The sequence below is a fragment of the Rhinolophus sinicus genome, chromosome 16, assembly GCF_057876585.1.
Source record: "Rhinolophus sinicus isolate RSI-liver-muscle chromosome 16, RSI-T2T, whole genome shotgun sequence".
Taxonomy (NCBI): Eukaryota; Metazoa; Chordata; class Mammalia; order Chiroptera; family Rhinolophidae; genus Rhinolophus; species Rhinolophus sinicus.
Window position 1 is genome coordinate 42,085,667 of NC_142516.1, and position 18,314 is coordinate 42,103,980.

General features: G+C 37.9%; 1 protein-coding gene across 7 annotated transcripts in view; it reads left to right on the forward strand.

Moving 5' to 3' along the window:
* Positions 1–18,314, forward strand: part of PRUNE2 (prune homolog 2 with BCH domain) — a 229,750-nt gene that overhangs the window by 131,421 nt on the left and 80,015 nt on the right. For all 7 annotated transcript variants that reach the window (XM_088793194.1, XM_074330577.2, XM_074330579.2 and 4 more), the window contains exon 7: positions 17,970–18,128. In XM_088793194.1, coding sequence (XP_088649320.1) covers positions 17,970–18,128 — 159 coding nt within the window. The remainder of the gene's footprint in view (positions 1–17,969; positions 18,129–18,314) is intronic.

Here is an 18,314-nt window from a genome sequence, read left to right on the forward strand (position 1 = left end):
CTCTAAAAGGAAGAAGTCTTAGAATCTATATGCTTTGATTAGTACTATCAGAATGCTAAATAATGCATGCAAATGTGCAAGGTTTTATCTAAAAATTTATGCTGTTTAGAAATAGACTGAAAATCAATATGCTTCAAGCTAAAGTGCAAGAATAAGCTAAATCTGGAATTATAAAGAGTTAAATAAATCAGATATTGTTGAATTGAATCACTGATGGTTTTAGGAGAAGTTACCAGTTCATTTGCTGTAGTTGTACTGCTGAGCTAAGAGACAGTTCAATAAATCAACTCAAGCTTGATGGATTCTTCAATTCATTGAAATGAGTGTGTGGAAGAGAAAAGAAATCTCTTAGTATTCCCTCTTTGACAAAAGGGTATGCAAAGAGCCTGAATGGATGAATGGTTGATTAATTTTGCCAGAAATTTTCTTGACAGCAGGAAATGTGTTTTTGCATTACTCTGTTTGCCTGGGATTTATTTGGTAGAATATGAATTATTGCATGTAAATTTGTACCTGAGGCTATGTTGCTAAAGTAGATAGCTCCTGGTGAGGTTTCTGACTATGGGACCTGTAATATTTTTATATGGTCTTGCACTTTGCACCCTTATGGGTTGCCCGACAGCAGTTGATATAAATGTCTGCTCTCACTGATTTTAGTAGTAAAATCAAGCACTGCCCATGATTCAATATTGAGCTTGGTTTGAGTGATCGTCTGTGCCCCTCTCAAGAAAGGATGGGGCTGGAGGCAACCAACTGCCAAAGCTTGATGATTCCTAGACTCATCAACCTGGCAGTTTACTTATAGATTCTTACCTTTAAATAAGGAAGAGAAGGCACAAGGTATGCCCTTGTGCTTCTGTTTACATTAAGCCTACAAATGAGCATGTTTCTTCGTTTTATCTCAAGGAGGGATACAGCTACACATGAAAAGACCTAGGCTGCTATTGATGACAGCTAAACTTTGTGAGACAGAAATGGGGACAGTCTCCAGTCTCTACTTACTACTTCATATCTTTCCCTAAAGTACAATGCTGTGCAACACACGTGACCTTTCGTGGGTCAGTATAGAGGGTAGGAAGGCTTGTGGTGCTCAGAACCTCTATTGGGGCACTAGGTGACGCTATAATTGTTTATATTTAGACTCCTCTGCTGCCATATTTGGAAGCTGAAATACTGGAAAGCACAAGAAGGAAGCCACTCATAAATTACGTAGCGACTTCCTTCTCATTTTATTGTCCTTCTAGGGGTTGACACCAGAACTTCCCTTTCTTTTAGGTGCCAGAGCAGATATTATCTGTCGCTTAAGGCATAGCATGTAACATTTTGCCAGATTTTGCAGTGTGTATGTTTTATTCACAGACAACACCAAGTCTCCCAAATGCTTGCCACCACAGTGCTTATACTATTTCTGAAAAACAACTTATAGAGAAATTCTCTCTTAAAAGGTTGCGAACACACATTCTGCTAAGCCATGTGGCTGCCAAGTAATTTCATCAATTGTCCAAATGTGGATTCTGATATTTTCTCCTTAGATTACAATATGAGAATAAGAAGTAAGTAAGAGAAAGACAATGTTAAGTTAAATAAGTTTTATTTTATGTTCATATAAGATTTTGCACTTAACCTCAAATGACAACATATGGCATATACAAATGTACTACAACAAAGCTCAGATAACTTGCGTTCCAGTTCCTGCTCCACCATCAAATAACTATGTGTGATATTGGGAGTATGCCTGAAGGTTCTTCACTTCCTCATCTATTAAATGGCTACCACTAATTTTTATCTTACTTACCAGCCAGAGATTTGGTAAATATCAATTAAGATTACTTTGATCATACATAAAAAAGCTAACATTGCTCTGTAGGCATAATTTTTTTATTCTCCTTACATGTCAGAACACTTTTAGGTTTATTCTTTGCATGTTAGCCTTTGTTCAATGATAGCTTCTTAGGCTGGTTGCAACCTAACAAGTGATCCTAAAGTCTCCTATGGTCAGATTTCCAGTTATTTCTGCCATTGCCCTGCCCTTGATTTCTAGGAGTCCAGTTGATAGGCTCTCCAATTCTTTTGGTGTCACAGTGACTTAATTTTCAGCCACCATGAAGCTATCCAGCAGCTATGAGTAATGGGGTGGGGGAATCCTAACTTCTTCAATAAGAAGGGGGGCTCTGTTTCTAAAATGTAAAAGGTAGTGATGTAGAAGAAAAGATTTTCTCTTGAAGCAGCCTCTGCTTCTGCAAATGCCCACTGCTATTATTATAGCCACTTAGAAGGTTCTCGTAAGTTGTAGACTTGTCTCTCTATTCATATTTCTTTGGATGTAAGTGACAGAAACTCTGCTCAAACTTGCTTAAGGAAAACAGGGGACTAATTACTTTGGTAAGTGATTATCCCGGGTAGAACTAGTTTCTGATACTCTTGGATTCCAAGTCAAACTATGTCATCAGAGCTTGTCTCTTTTTCTCCACCTCTTGCCTCTGTGTTTCTCAGTGTTGGCTACAGTCTCAGGTAGCCCTCCCTATGATTTCCCAAAATGACCATGGGCAGCTCCAAACTTATGTGACCCTTAGATCTCAGGATCACAAAGGAAAAGAGGGCATCACAAGACTCCTCTGATGAACGTATGTCAGGTCACATTTTATCCCTGAAGCCATTATGTAGCCAAGTGGATGAAGGATAGTTTGGCTAGGCCTGAGTTGCCTGCCACCTAGAACTCAGTTTGGGGGTGAGGATAGCCCCACATCAGCCACATGAAGTGAGGAGGACTTCTCTCTAAAGGAAGGAATGATGGACAGACAAAAATGCATATGTCAATGCCAAACTAAACTCTTCTTTCTATTATAAACTGAGTATTGATTATTTACAGTAGTCCAAGCACTATGCTAGCATTTTATGAACTATCTCATTTAATCCTCTCAAACGATGAAATAGGTATTATTATTATTCCTATTTTCAGATGCAGAAATTGAGGCTTAGAGGCTAAGTAACTTACCAAAAGTTGTGTAACTATAAAAGAAATAGCTGAGAATCAAAGCAGAGTCTGCCTCATTTCAGAGCAGAGGTCTTCATTGCTTCACTTTATTACCATCTTTTCACTTACAGGTTCAATAGTTTTATCACTTTCTCCTCTGTCCCTGATAGACCGTAGCTTTGGAACATCTTTTTATCTTAGAATTATTAAATCATGAATATCAGAACTTGAGGGGACCTTACAAACACCTACCCCACCCCCACATTTTGATGTAAAAAAGGGAGATCATCTGGACAAATCAACTCATTTTTCTGATGCCCTGATTTGATTTGCTGTTTCATTCAATAGTACTTAGCCTGAATCCCCTACGCAGAAGGCCTTCGATAAACACTTTTCTTTGATAATCAAACCAGCTTTTAGATACCAGATTATTTAAATCATTCATGTTACCTGTCCTTCAGAAAGAAAAAAACATAAATTTTAGACACAGACCGCTTTAAGAAAAAATGACTTTATGGATCACAAAATTAATAACAACAAAAACCCTAAAAGAACAAAATGACACTCACTGTATCTTACGGTGGTGGATAGGAAATCTTTTAAATAAAGGGGCAAATCAATGGGTTATCTGACCTCTGATATTGTAAAGAGTTCATAGGATTATCCCGAAACATTGTAGGTAAGGATTTTAATCACCTTAGATGTCACCTCATCTACTTAAGCTCTTAAAAATCTAAAGAAAAATCTGTGGTTTTATGGTGGTTCCAGAGGAACTATATAGTCAAGGAACAAAGTCAGAGGTTTCTAGTTTGGAACAAACACTGTTGGTCAGCAGGATCATTTTCGTTCTTAAAGACGTTGCTGTCTGTTTTTCAGATGTTGGGGCAGTGCTACTGTATGTGTGTCGGGGTGGTACTCGGGGACATTGGGCCCAGCCAGGCAGGAGGCAAAAGCTTGCTTCTTGACCTTTCCCAAGGGCCCATACCTGTGGCATACTCAATCACGTAGAAGAGTGGTGTCTCTCTCAGCAGGTAGAAAAATGACTTTATGGTTATTTCCCCAGCTAGCCAGCTGAAAAAAACTTAAAATCAATAAAAATGGCAGAGATGGAAAAAAGAAGCAGAAGTCCAAATCTACCTTGAGAAGTATTTTATTAGATCTCTCCTGTCTCCCTCACCAGATGGAGGGCTAGACACAGTGCAGGAAGCTGCCCTGAAGCCTTGTCTCACTTCTTAACTGGGAGCGTCAGCATTTAAATGTTAAAAGTACTTGTATACCAGAGACTAAAAAAAAAAAAAGGCTTGTGGCCGTAGTTTATATGCCGTGTCTAACATCTGCCTTGACATGTTAAACAGTCTGTTTTACCCAGACTTTAAGCAGTGCTGGTGATTTTCAGTTGTTTTCTCTGAACAGCATGTTCATTTAGTGACTTTTAGCACCTTGGTAAGAAGTTTCTTCAGAGAGCACAGAAGCCATTGTAGCTCTGCTCTCTGCTCACCAACTAGTTTGAGACACAAGGATCATCACAAGTTAGAAAGCACTGGTCTAGAGCACGTGCTGCAGATGGAGGCACGGATGGAGTGTAGCGAAACTGGAGTTTAAAGGATGTACTACTCCATGAGGAGGAGGGAGCCTGGAGTGAGATGAGCAGGATTTGGGAGCGGAGCAGGTCGATGGACGGGTGGTGCATTGCAAGCAAGGCATTGCAATCAAGAGGCAAATCAATGAGTTATCTGACCTCTGATATTGTGACCTCAGCCTATTCCAGATTTTCCACACTTGACGTAGAAAATGCATCTCTGAATTAAGAATGCTGTTCACCCACTGAGTGTCCCAACTTACAGCTATGTGTGGCAGCATTTCTCTGCAGAAGTTTCTGTTCGGTCATCAGTGCTGGGGATGAGGTCTCAATGTGTTCAGCAGGGATCTTTAGGAGAAAATTGCTTTCTGTCCAAACTTCTAGCCACTGGGTAGGCACATTGGCATTACTGGTGGTCCTTTAAGCTGAGAGTGAAAACAGAGTTGAGAATAATGGAGAAAAGCAGGGAGACAGCTTAGGACAGACACACATGGAAGCTTTCTAAACCATGAGCCTTGGCCCAAGGACCGATGGGAACTGGAGTCCACGTCTCCGTCATTCGGCGCTTTCTTCAAGGGATGCGCCAGAAGCCGAGATTAGGAAAGATGTATGCTCTTTGAGCCCCACTGATGGGCATCTCAAGCCCTAGGAAAAACCAGATACAGATAAACAACCTAAGTACTGCACATTCTTAAGTTAGCTGAGCCTGCTAACCAGAGACTGTGGAGAACTGGGTTGCTTGTTTTTGCAGCTGTACAAGAAATAAGGAAGCTTTTGCAGTGGTCTTTCTAACATACACAAGGTAAAAAGATCATCTCTAAACTGTACCTAGGGATATATAATTTCTAATTAACAGATAAATTTACTGTTAATACCGTTGTAGCTGTTGGTGCTGATGCTGCACCAACAAGGTGGGGGTGGGGAGCAGGGGCTGCCGTGTATTGAGGGCTAATTCTGTGAGAGATGGCAGATAAGCGTTTTATAGATTGTATCATTTTATAAAGTAGGTGCTTATCCTCATTTTTTCAGATGAAGGAACTGAAGATAAGCACGATCAAGTAACTTGCCTAAAGGTGTAGCGATAACAGGGTGTGGAGCTAAGATTTGAATCCTAGGTTGTCAGCTTTCAAAACCCATGCGTTTCAGTACTACATTTTATTATCTGCTCATTTGGGGGGAGTTATGGCTACTTAAAAAAAAAAAAAAAGATGTGAACCTATATATTTGGAATTTGGCTTTTCCCCAGTGGCTGTAAAAGTTCACTCAATGATTAGACAATGGAACTAAGAATCACTGATGTAGAAACTGTGATTTCTACACAGCATGAATTGAAAATGTTTCTTTATATCAGTATGACCACTGTTCTCCACCCTAGCTGCACATTAGAATAATAGCTGGAACTGTCTAAAAAACATACGGATGCCCAAATCCCATTCTTGAGCCAGTTAAATTGAAATCTCACAGGGTGGGGTCTAAGATTTGTACTTTGTTTTATTACAGCTCCTTGGGTTATTCCAAGGTACAGCCAGGGTTGAGAACCAGTGATACAGACATACAGGTTTAGATAATTCAGGCTCAGAAATAGATTTTGGTGATTTTTTTCCATGTAGCTTGTTGTCAGGCAAGGATGCTAGCCATTCACTGAACATTTGCAAAGCCCCAGGCATATTGCATTGCCCTCAAATATCTGCCATTTTTGGGGATTACCATAATGGAGTTAAAATAAGCAAGCATGCCATTTTCAGGAATCCAAAATATAAAGTTTACTGTTTTAAAATACCCTATTTACTTATAACTGACCTGGATTAATACAATTTTTCGAGACTAACAAAGCTCTGGAAAATACCTAGGAAAACCTCATTTTCCTGGAACAAGAAGTAAATGTTTTAGTAGATGACTTTTAAAACAATCATTCTACTTTTTTCTTTATTTTAGAGAATCAAAATGCTGTTTATTTTATAAGCACACCACTATAAACTAAGAGACAATTGATGGAAATTTTCAATTTTTACCAGCTTAGAAAAAGGAAATATTTGGCCAGTTAGTACTAAGTATTTGCGTAAATGCTTCCCATTCCTGATTTTTTTTTTTTTTTTTTTTTTAGTTTTCCTACCTCTTAAACCAGACAGAATTAATGAATTAATGATGTATCTTGTTTTATTTGTGTTATAATGTTTCTTTAAAAGTTGAATGTGATATGAATTATTTTTTAAGTTTGCAAGACTCTCCTACTATTATTTTCTCAAAGCAGTAGTTTTTAATTAGGGTGTTTTTGCCCCTCAGGGGACATTTGACAATGTCTGGAAACATATTTGATTGTTACAATTAGGGGAGGGAGTTTGCTATTGGCGTCTAGTGGGTAGAGGCCAGGGATGCCGCTAAACATTTTACAATGCACAGAACAGCCCCCACAATAAAGAGTGACCCAGGCCGAAATGTCAGCAGTGCCAAGGTTGAGAAACCCTTCTCTGAAGTTATTTCTTTTTACCTGTTACTAATTCTGACTTTTTTTTCTCTCCATGTTTGGGCTGCTTAGAGCCTTTTTATAAATAACTCTTGTATAAAATGAAAACATGTAAATACAACTCCTGTTCTAATAGAGTTAGCTCAAATGCTGTGCATTGTAGTTAGGTACTGTAGATCTTTCTAATTTGTATTATAAGCATTTCAATGCCTTGTATGTATGGTGCAAATAGCAATGAAAGTTCGACAGTTATGGTGGAGATTTGCACATCTGAAGACTTCAAGAGCCAAAAAGAGAATCCCTCGACTTGACCTGAAAGAAAAAAGATTAAGACGACTTGGCCTCTTTTTCCTGGATTGATTAGATGGCACTGTATATTTTTGATTGATTAAGCTAAGTTTCATTTTATAAGCTTAACACTTTTATAGATTTGTTTTATCATTCCTCTTTATAATATGCTTCTTGATTGGGTGCAGACTGCCACCCCAATGAAAGTTAACTGAATTATTTCCCTGAAGTTATCTTTCCAAGCATCATCTCTCTTCCCATGACTGGCCTTGGTTAGCTGGAAATCAAATGGGAATTTGGGACATTACATGATGCGTATGTGTAGGGGGTGTTAGACTGTGGGTGCACATGCATGTGTGATTGTGCATGTATGTGTGTGTGTATGCGTGTTAGTCCTTTGTGCTTGATATCTAGGGTTCACACCTATGGCTTTATCTGCTCAGCACCCATCTTCTGGGAAATGACTCTTACCCATCAGTCTTGTGTAACATGTGCCATGTCTCTATTTTGTGGTCTTCCCAATACACCTCAATTGCTAGGTGCAGGGCTAGGTCCCCAAACCACAATTCCTTCTCCAGGGTTTTCAAACTAAAGACCAAGAGGGAGTGAGCCATGACTCAAATGGAAAGGTCTACACGGGAGCTGCAGCCACCCATGTTTCCTACCACATGGGGAACACTAATTGGCTGCAGGAGAGAAGAATGAAAAGAGGATGGAGAAGCTGGGTGGCCCACCCAACCCTGGAAACCCCTGCCCTCCTCCCAGCTTGTCCCCCAGTTCTCCCTTTGCTTCTTTGAGAATGCTCCCCAGATCCTTCCAGCTTTCTCTCTCTTTACAAGTCAGTTTGAGTGAAGTTCCTATGACTTGCAACCAAGAGAGTCATGACCATACAGTGCACTTACCTGAAAACGAATTCCTTAAGCTCCCCACACACAGACTTCTCCAAATGAAAATAAAACCACAAGTCCCAGAGTATATCTGTTTTCAGGAGGGGGTTTCTGGTAATTAGCTTAGATTGCAACAAATGGCACACACAGACTGTTAGCTCTGCATGTGTGCTCTAAGATTGGTGTTTACCCTATTATATTCCAATTTAAGAATGTCATAAAGTTTATCAGTGAGCAAATGGAAACTAGCAAGAACACATATATGAATGGATATGAGTGGTGAGAGGTGTGCGACTTGATATGTAGATTGTTTTTAGACTTCAAAAAAATTACTTTCATTGGGTTGATAGCAAGTAGGGACACAACCATATTCCCCACTTAAGCTTGGTGATGGCTGGGTATTTTTAGCAAATGAGTTGTCAGCAGAAAAGCTTCATTAGACCCATCAGGATATCTGCCCATGAAGAACGAATCCCAAACTGTACTGGCAGTTTCCTTGAGCCAAAATGATGAAGCACCTCTGACAAGAGCCATATTGTGCTCCCCATGTGAGGAGAGTGAGGAACAAAAGAGACAGTGTGATCTTCATTTGGTCAGGTTAATATTGACACAGCTTAGAAAAATCAGACGTGTGTGTGTGTGTGTGTGTGTGTGTGTGTGTGTGCATGTACAGCAAGCACTCTAGAGACTTGACTGGTGGTTTCCATAAATCAGAAAGGGGCACCCAGAGAGGAAGAAAGGTCTCCTGCTTTCTTGAAATATTGTTCAAACTACATGATTTATTTTTACAAAGGAAAATGAAGTCATAAGTGTTCAGACTTATGGCTCAAAACAAGCCAATAGGGATTTTTTAAAAAACATCTATACACAATTATGGAAATAATTTTATTATTATTATTATTATTATTATTATTATTATTATTATTTAGCTAGAGTGTTGCCCAGATTCTACCACTTCAAAAATAAAGCATGCCTAATGCGTGGATTTGCTATTACGCATGTTATACATTCCCATATAGAAATCCTTCTATAAACAAAAAAGGGGCCCTTGGGGGAAACAACAATGTAGCCCTTTTCTCACCAAGTCCTTAAATCCATACCTTTTTGAAAAGTTTTGATGGTTATGGGTCTTTTCTTAAAGAAAATGTAAATTAGCCTGAGCTAGTTAATGAGATGGTGACTTATTTGTCTTTAATTGGTTGTGAACCTCCCCGCATGCAAGTATTCAATCTACCATTAACTGGTTGTGAGAGTCTGCCTAGGACCACTCTTCTATGAAATACAGGATATATAAGCATCTTTTTCCAGGGCAATTGTCTGTTGGTGTAACATCGGTTCTCTTTATGATGGAGACAGTGAGGATGGGGCAGGAATTCAACTCACTTAATTTCAGGTTGATCTGAAACCAGCCCACTTTATTTCAAGAAGTCCTTAACCCAAGCCTGTGCTTTCCGATGAATTATCTCCCCATACACTCTTCCCTGTCTCTCTCTCTTTTCATTAATGATATGGTTATAGGAAGTAACAGTTATTTGTCCCATGACATGAAAACAGTGACTTTCAGTTTTCAATAAACATGTGCTCTCTCCCTCTATTCTTGAATTCTTGAACCCAAATGATGACCTTAAAGAGATTATTGCTTAAAAGACTTTTGGTTCTCCTCTAATACTTATGACATACTTGACCTAAATTGAAGCATCTGCAGATTGATACTTAATTTTGTCTTTGATCGTTGTGCCTTTACAAGAGGACTTTGCTTGAAATGATGGTGATATGTAGGCTTTTCCTATTAATATGCCCAATCTCTCAGAGTAAAAATAACATCTTTTATCTCCCTACCTGCCTCCTGCAATCCAAATTCCTGGTTTTCTCTGGGCTTTTGAGCAGAAGAAAAGTAATGTTGAGAGCATCCTTAGATGATGAGATTTTTACATACTGAGTGGTAATGATATTTTTCCATTCTGTGTGTCTAAGCTACCAAAGCAAGAAAAACTATGGTACATGAGAATAATTCCGGATAACCGGTGCTTATGCCAGTTCTGCTTTTTTTTCCCTTTTACTGTGTGTGTACATGCATGCTTAACTTTTTAAAAGTACATAATGCTGCAAGAACATCACAGCCTTCTTCTTTATAGTAGTTTCTTTGGGCAAGTTTTCAATTGTAGGTTTATACATATTGTTAATGGTCAGCTAATATTTATATTTTATAGAATAAACAAGAAAGTAGAAATTAATCATAAAACATAATATTGGATCATCAAAAGTTTTCAACACCACATTATTGTTAGAATTTGTTAAAAATCAAAGATGGGCTTGCTTGTGTAGAGTGACAAGGGTGAACAATACTAAACAAAAGTACATGGAGTAGCAAAAAATTGTTTTTATTAAATTAAAAATGGAATAAATTTGAAATATCTTTGGTGATGAAAATTTTCCCGTTCAAGAATAACACAGAGCTTAGAACATGGGCTCTGAAGTCAGACTTACCTGGGTTCAAGTCCTGTTTTTCACACGTATGAACTGTGTGACATCAGTTACTTAACCACCCAAAGCCTCCATTTTCTCAATGCAACATGAAGATGATGTTACCCACCTCATCAGGGCATCTTAAATGAGCTGACAGAAAGCATTTAACAAAGTACTTAATGCATAAACAGTACTTTATTAAACTGTTAGGCAATGTACTATTGGTTTAAATGAAAATTATATTGATATGTATACTCATATATACATTATATATTCATTTATATTTTAACGTTTTTAATTTTCACAAAATCTTTTCGCAAAAGGGCTTTTGCTTTAGCTATAAGAATGATAACATATACTATCTGACTCTATTTTCAAAATATGATGTATAATATATTTTTAATGGAGCCAGTGCAGTTTGTACTACTAAAATACCTTGGCTAGCTTATAAATATAAGAACAATAGAATTTTTTTTAAAATGACATCTGGTAAAAACATGGGAAATATCTTTGCTTACCAATTAAAGGGTATACAAAAAAAACCAGAATAAATAAAATCTCTTAATTTATGCATTTTGTGTTCTCATAAATCATTTTCCTGTCAAAATTATCAGACTTTGTTATTGCTGAATATTTTAAACATCATAATGGAATTTTGGTAGCATAAATCATAAGTCTTTCAGTTAGAACATTTGCGTACATACCTCAGCATTTTTCTTATATCTTGATTAAAAAAATAGTCTTCAGTCTAGAAATAAATCCATGCAGAGTATAAATGTCAAACCATACTCTTAAATTTCAGTAACTCAGCAATCCATGCTGGCCACTGTGCTTACAAAGTAGTTACGGATTGTCAAACTGTGTTTCTAAGACTCACTGTTCTCAAAAATGAAAATGTATAAGTTTTTGTTTTAATCTTCGTAATGACTTTTATCTATAAGCATCCTATAGATGATACCTCCTCACTTGATTTTTATATTTTCTGCGAGAAGAAAAAATTTTTAGACGTAATAAATCTGGCAATTGCTTGTCCATGACATTAGAAAATAATTTGTTTCATTTACTAAAAGACTTACTCAATATATCTCATTTGTAAGAGAGACAAGTGTTTTGGATTATATGTGTGGCCCAGATTGCTGGACCTAAATGGAACATATTAGCTTCCGGAGTAAAATCCACTGAAGGTTGTATGACACTTGGCAGTGAAACGGTGGAAATGATGAAAAAGGCTCAAACCATACGATTTAAGCTGAAGGAAAAATCACTACACATTTTTTTTTTTATGCTTTAAAAGCTGTTCTATGTGTAGTGGAAAATGGAAGCTCATTCATTGAGTCTAACTTGGAATTAAGGATAAAGAATCCGTTAATGAGATAAACATTGCCTTACTCAGAGTCTGTGTGTCCTATGTCATTTCTGAAATGACTGCTTCATATTTAACTTTGTGTAACTTCCTCTGTCCTCTCATATCTCGCAATGTGAATCACTTACCTGACTTAAAAATGTGTGTGATTATCATGTAGAAGTTCACGTATATTATAAAGGATATAAGGAAAAAATTGTAATATGAATAACCAATTCCCATAGCAAATTTTGTAAAATACTTTCTGTGAATCAGATGAATCCCATGAATCCTCAGACTAGTCTTTCGCTAGCTTAAGAATTAGGAAAGGAAAGGGATCTAATGTTTATTGTCTACTATATGCTAGGTACTGGGATGGCTTATTTATTTATACGTTCTTAATTCTTACAACAGTCCTATGGTGGGGATTTACAGATGAGGAAGATTAAGGATCAGAAGGTGAAGTAACTCATTCAAGTCACCCAGCTGGTGAATGGCATTGCCAAAGGTTAACCTCATGTTCAGCCAACGCCAAAGTCTTTGCTAGAAACCTTGGAGGGAGAGCTCTAAAATAATGGAGAAACACAATCAGATTTTAGATTAGCAATTTGGATAAATTACGACAACTTTAATATCAGGGTACTTACTGTCCATTGTACATTAGATTTCACTATATATTATTTGAATACATATAGAAATGACATTCTATTTTATATGATTATAGAAACTATTTTCCACTTAATACCATCATGAGTGTTTTCCTGTGTCAGTAAGTTTTCTTTGATAGCATGATTTTTAACAGCAGCAAGTTAAAAGTCTTTTGTGTGACTCTTCCATAGTTTATTTAACCATTTCTTTATTGTTGAACATTTAGGTTATTTCTAAGTTTTAGTTATTAAAGTAATAATCCAGTGGATACCTTTGTCCACAAATAGTTTTTGTGCATATCTGATTATTTCTTTAGAATATTTTTGACAGTGTGTGAAAGTGCCCATTTAGAAACATTTACCAATAATAGGAAAATAGAAGGTGAAATATTCTATTATCAAAGGATTTCTTTGATTATCATTGAGTTCAGACATTTACTGTCCATTTGTATTTGAACTCTGAATTGTCTTTTATGTTCTCAAACTGCTTTTCTATTGCTATGTCTACTTTTTCGCTTTGATATGTAAGATTATATCTTGATATAAAAGATTATATAATCTCAAGGACATTAAACCTTTCTTCTCCCAGTTCAAAAAAACAGGTAAAAATAACATTGAGACACTTTTGAGTGGGTTTAAGCAGTAGAGTGTCGTGATTCTATGTACATTTTTAAAAGCTTTCCTGGTGCTGTGCGGAGAACTAACTGATAATAGGGAGACGAGAGCAGCTGCAGGGAGACCAGTTAGGGGGCTGTCACCGAATTTCAAGCAAGAGATGATGGTGACTGCAGCTGTGACAATAATAGAGATGGAGAGAAGTGAGAGAAATGTTTGGACTTGAGATCTTTCAGAAGTACAGTTAACAGGATTTGCTGATGGACGAGGAATAAGGAAAGAAAAGAATCAAGAATAATTTCTAGATATTTGGCTTTAGTATCTGGGTGGATGGTGGTGCCATTTGATGATATGGAGATACCTGGGGCAGAGTTAGGTTGTATTTTATCTGAAATGCTTATTGGACATTTACATGGAAATGTCACGTGGATAGACAAGGTTAGCGTTCAGGTGGATGTAGATTTGGTTTGTCACTGGCATTCGATGAATGTAACTGGGTGAGATCACCAGGGAGAAAGTGTAGATAAAGAAGAGAAATGGGTTTGGAAACAAAGTGGGGGGCAGTGAATGTTTAGAGGTTGACTAAGGAAGAGGAACCAGCAAAGGTGACTGAGGAGTAGCCAATGGGTTGGGAGAAAAGCAAGGAGAATGTGATGTCAGGAAAGTGAAGGAATTAAGTATTTTAAGAAGGAGGGAGTGTCAACCTCATGGAATTGTTCAGAGAAATCAAACAGAATAAGAACAGGGAAGTGATTGGGGATTTGGCAACCTGGAAGTGATTGGCACTTTTGAGAGCAGCAGTTTTATTGGAAAGCTGGGGGCAGAAACCTGGCGGAAGGGATTCAGGAGACAATGGGAGACAAGAATATATGAGCAATGTAAGAAGAGTGGGTTTTTCTCTCGTAAGGAACATCCACATTTCAGTACTCGAATGTTCACAAGACGCTGTTTAGGTCACCTTTATTTCATGTGATGCACTGACGCTATCAGCACATAGCGTCAAGACTAGATTTTTCAGAGCAGTGGAATGAGAACTGAAATAGGATTTTGTGAGAGAATGGAAATTTCCAGTGCATTTGTCCACACACTTCCAAACACAGGAACAGTAAATCTGTTGGACACTGTCACTGTCACTCTCTCGGTCGTTGTATTGGTTACAGTAGAGCCGTATCATTTCTGTTTCCCCGGCCTTTGTCATCATGATCATCAAACTTTTTCCAGGGTACGTGAGATTTTTAACTTAGCTTTGGATCAGAAAATAACAAAGCCTTTTTCACCTCACATTACCAGGCCTTCCTACTCATTCCAAAACTAGGAATTACTCAGGCAAAAGGACTCGTGACCTCTAAAAATGTTCAGTGATTGAATCTTTGGACTTGTGAGTGACAAAGGACGGTGACAGGGAGCAATTCCCATTCTTCCTAACTGACGGGAATAGTCTGGTTTTCTGCCAGTCAGTTCCCAGCTGTAATAATTAGTAAAGTAACTTCCTAAGTCCATGCAGCAATCTCAGGCTAGGGTCATATTTCAAATGTGGAAGCAGGACAGGGGTGGTAAATTAAGGTAAGAGCCCTTTATTTTCTAAACCTTTGGCAAATTGAGTGGAAGATATATATGTGTATGTATATACTTTTAAGTTAAGGTGGGGAAACATTTTGGAAACATTTGAGCAGATTAACAAATAGTATTTGCATACATGTAACTAAAACAGTAATTTATCAGGTAGAAGGCAGATGGGGGGAATAAAATGCCAACCTGTATCTACAGTTGGGTTGTGTTGATGATGAAGTGCTATTTATTCAGGGCCAGCCTAGCTTGTCAGCAACATAAGAGCCATCGCAGCACATGACTCCCTGCGTAGCCAGAAGACAATAATAAATTATCTCCTATGCAAACAGCACCAGCATAAAAGCAGAACAAACAGTCTCTGCCTGCTGGATATCTGAAGATTCTCACTCATTCCCTTGTTTGATTCTGTTTTAAACATGAAACTTTTGACATTCTCTTAAAGCCAGTAAGATTGAATCTGGTTTGGGCAATTTTGTTAGGGAAGATAGGACATATCATGTTTCCCTGAAAATAAGACCTAGCCGGACAATCAGCTCTAATGTGTCTTTTAGAGGAAAAATAAGACCTGGTATTATATTATATTATATTATATTATATTATATTATATTATATTATATTATATTATATTAATTACATTACATTATATTATACCCACTGTTATATTATAGTAAAATAAGACCGGGTCTTATATTAATTTTTGCTGCAAAAGACGCATTAGAGCTGATTGTCCGGCTAGGTCTTATATTTAGGGAAACTCAGTACCTTTCTAGAGCAGTGCTTTTCAGAATTCAATATGTATTCAAATCATCCAGGATTTGTGGAAAACACAGATTCTGCCTCAGTAGGTCTGGGGTGCGGGCTGAGATTCTGCCTTTCCAATAAGACCCCTGGTGTTGCCAGGTGCCCCTGGACTTGAGCCAAAAAGATCCTAGAGATGTCATTTTAACACAGAAGAATCCAAAGAGATTGGAGCTCAGCCAGCATTTTGGAATAGCAAATGTTTCCCAACTCTGGCTTTGAATAATGCTGATTCTACTGAATCCTAATCTTGTGCTCAGATACCAGTAAAACCTGCTTTTCTCTTGCTTGAGTGACCCAGCTGTCAGTGTCATGAGAATTATTATATGTAAAACTCTCTTAGAAGTATTGTATCTTCTTTCTGGGGGTTATAAATGTATTTAGGTGTTTTGTGTACATATTGAAAAATATTTTGAAATGAAAATTCTAGGACTTCTTGTGCCAAAGCCTTCAGTCATTGGAAGTAAGATATAAGTAGTTGCTGTCCACTCTTGTTTTTCTTCAGAACCATATCTTCATTTACGATTCATAATGGCAAAAAGCTCAGCATTGAGGATATTGAGGGAATACACCAATGATAATTTGAAATAATCTTATCTATTGAATGCATGTTGTGTACACTATGAGGTCAGACTTTTAAAAAGTTCATTGTAAATATCTACTTCTGTTGTAGGTGAATTAAATTTTTGAAGTCTCTATTTAAAGATTGTTATTATGGCACTTAGACAATAAATAAAAAGCATGAAAGCTGATAGTAGGCCTTTTGGAACACATGCTTCCAAAAGCTATTTTATTTGAACATCATAAATTTCATTACCAAGTCAGTACAATAGACCCTTGGTGTTCATTCCCAACATATTCTGAGACCTCTGTGAATTCCCATGTGTGATTCTTTGTAACCAGAAAGTGAAAGCAGCCTTGTGAGATGCCCGATGAGAGTGGCCGCTGCAGGATTAGACAACAAAGCCTCCTTGAGGTGTGGAAGCTGGTGATGGGCTGGGCCCATGCATCTGCCAAGTGTCTCATGTGCCTTCTCAGGGGCCTCATGGACCTTGAGATTCACCTCAGCAGAATTAGAGCACATGCGATATGGATATTTTAAATAGTCTGGTAAATAGTCTAAGCCACAAATATCAAATCTACAAGTTTCAAAAAGCTAGCACATACAAACATTCATCTGGGCATGGAAAAAATCTACACCTAACGTGCTGCACTGCTGAGCTCTTCGCAGTGGTTCTCTGAGGAAGGGGTATGCGGCACTTCCACTTCCTGTGGTATACATTTCTGTGTTGCTCTAGTATTTTACCAGTGGCATGCGTAATTCTGATGACTTCTGTAATCAGGAAAAAATTAATAGAATTCTTTATAGCTCTTGAGTGCATATCATGGTGATTTTCATTAAGTAACAATATACTGTCGATTGATTATGTATGATGACTATATGTAGATAGATAGATATAGATACATACACACACACACACACACACACACACACACACACACACACACACTCTGTGATGGAAGATTATGTAGCCCAGGTTGATTTTATGTGGGTATCTTTCCAGTCATTCAACAGACATTTCTTGAGCAGCTAGTATATGCTAGGGGCTCACATATGGTTTTCACTGTTTCTTTAAGAAAGAGAGACAACCATGCCAACAAAGTGCTTCTCACTGCAGTTAATAAAACTTGAAAAGGCCAGTACATTTCTGAGGATGATGTGAGTCACGGGTCTGGGTCCTCCATGGGAGTGGGTGACTTCTCTGCCATTATTCATTTCTCCTTAGTTACCATATCCAGCAAGCACATCTGACATCACTGCCCTTATACAAATCTCCTGGACATCTACACTGGGAGGAAAAGCACTCAGTAAACTCAGCTAGGTTCATCTTTGGAATTCTGCTTGAGGTTAATAATAAGCAATTGAAAGCAGTTATACAAAAAAAATACTAACTTCCTCCTATTTTTTCAGTGATAGGTTGTAATAATAGCAGACATTCCTATGTCCTACAAACAATAAGAGGGAAAATATGCTTTGGAAAGTCCATAGTTGAATCAATATTTTAGGGAAAAAGTGTTAAGATATTTGCTTCTTGTCTAAACCATTCTTAGTGATAATGGCAAAGACGCCTTCCTTTCTTGGTTTAGGAAAATGAACAAACAAGGTATATCTTAAGGCATCACATGAAAGTTTCCAAAGTTCCTCCAACTGTTTTATTTCACTTGCACTAAATAATAGAGCTCTGTTGTAATACATCCTAAGACTGGACAGATTTGTGACACAGCTCCTCAAAGCTCAGCAGTCTGACGTTAATATCAAATTGCCTGTTGTCATTTCAGAACTGTGTGTTTCACAGCAGTATCACCAGTGATTTGAAAGCATTTACAGACAAGTTCGGTTTTGATGTCCTCATCCTCTTGGCCAGCGACCTGTCGGAGGAGTGGCAGCCGAGACGACAGGTCGCAGTGTACTCTGAGAACCTAGAGCTGTGCAGTCAGGTAAGGACCTCCTCCCACCCTGGCATGTGTCACTGCATCCTAACCTGCTGGCTCTCAGAACACGTGGTGGAAGATGGCAGGGGGTCGGTGGCATAAAGAAATTGGCCCAAGATAGTAAGTCCTAGAGTTTGAGTTTTAAGAAATGTTGGGGGCATTTTGCACATTAGGCCTGTGTTAAGAGCCTCA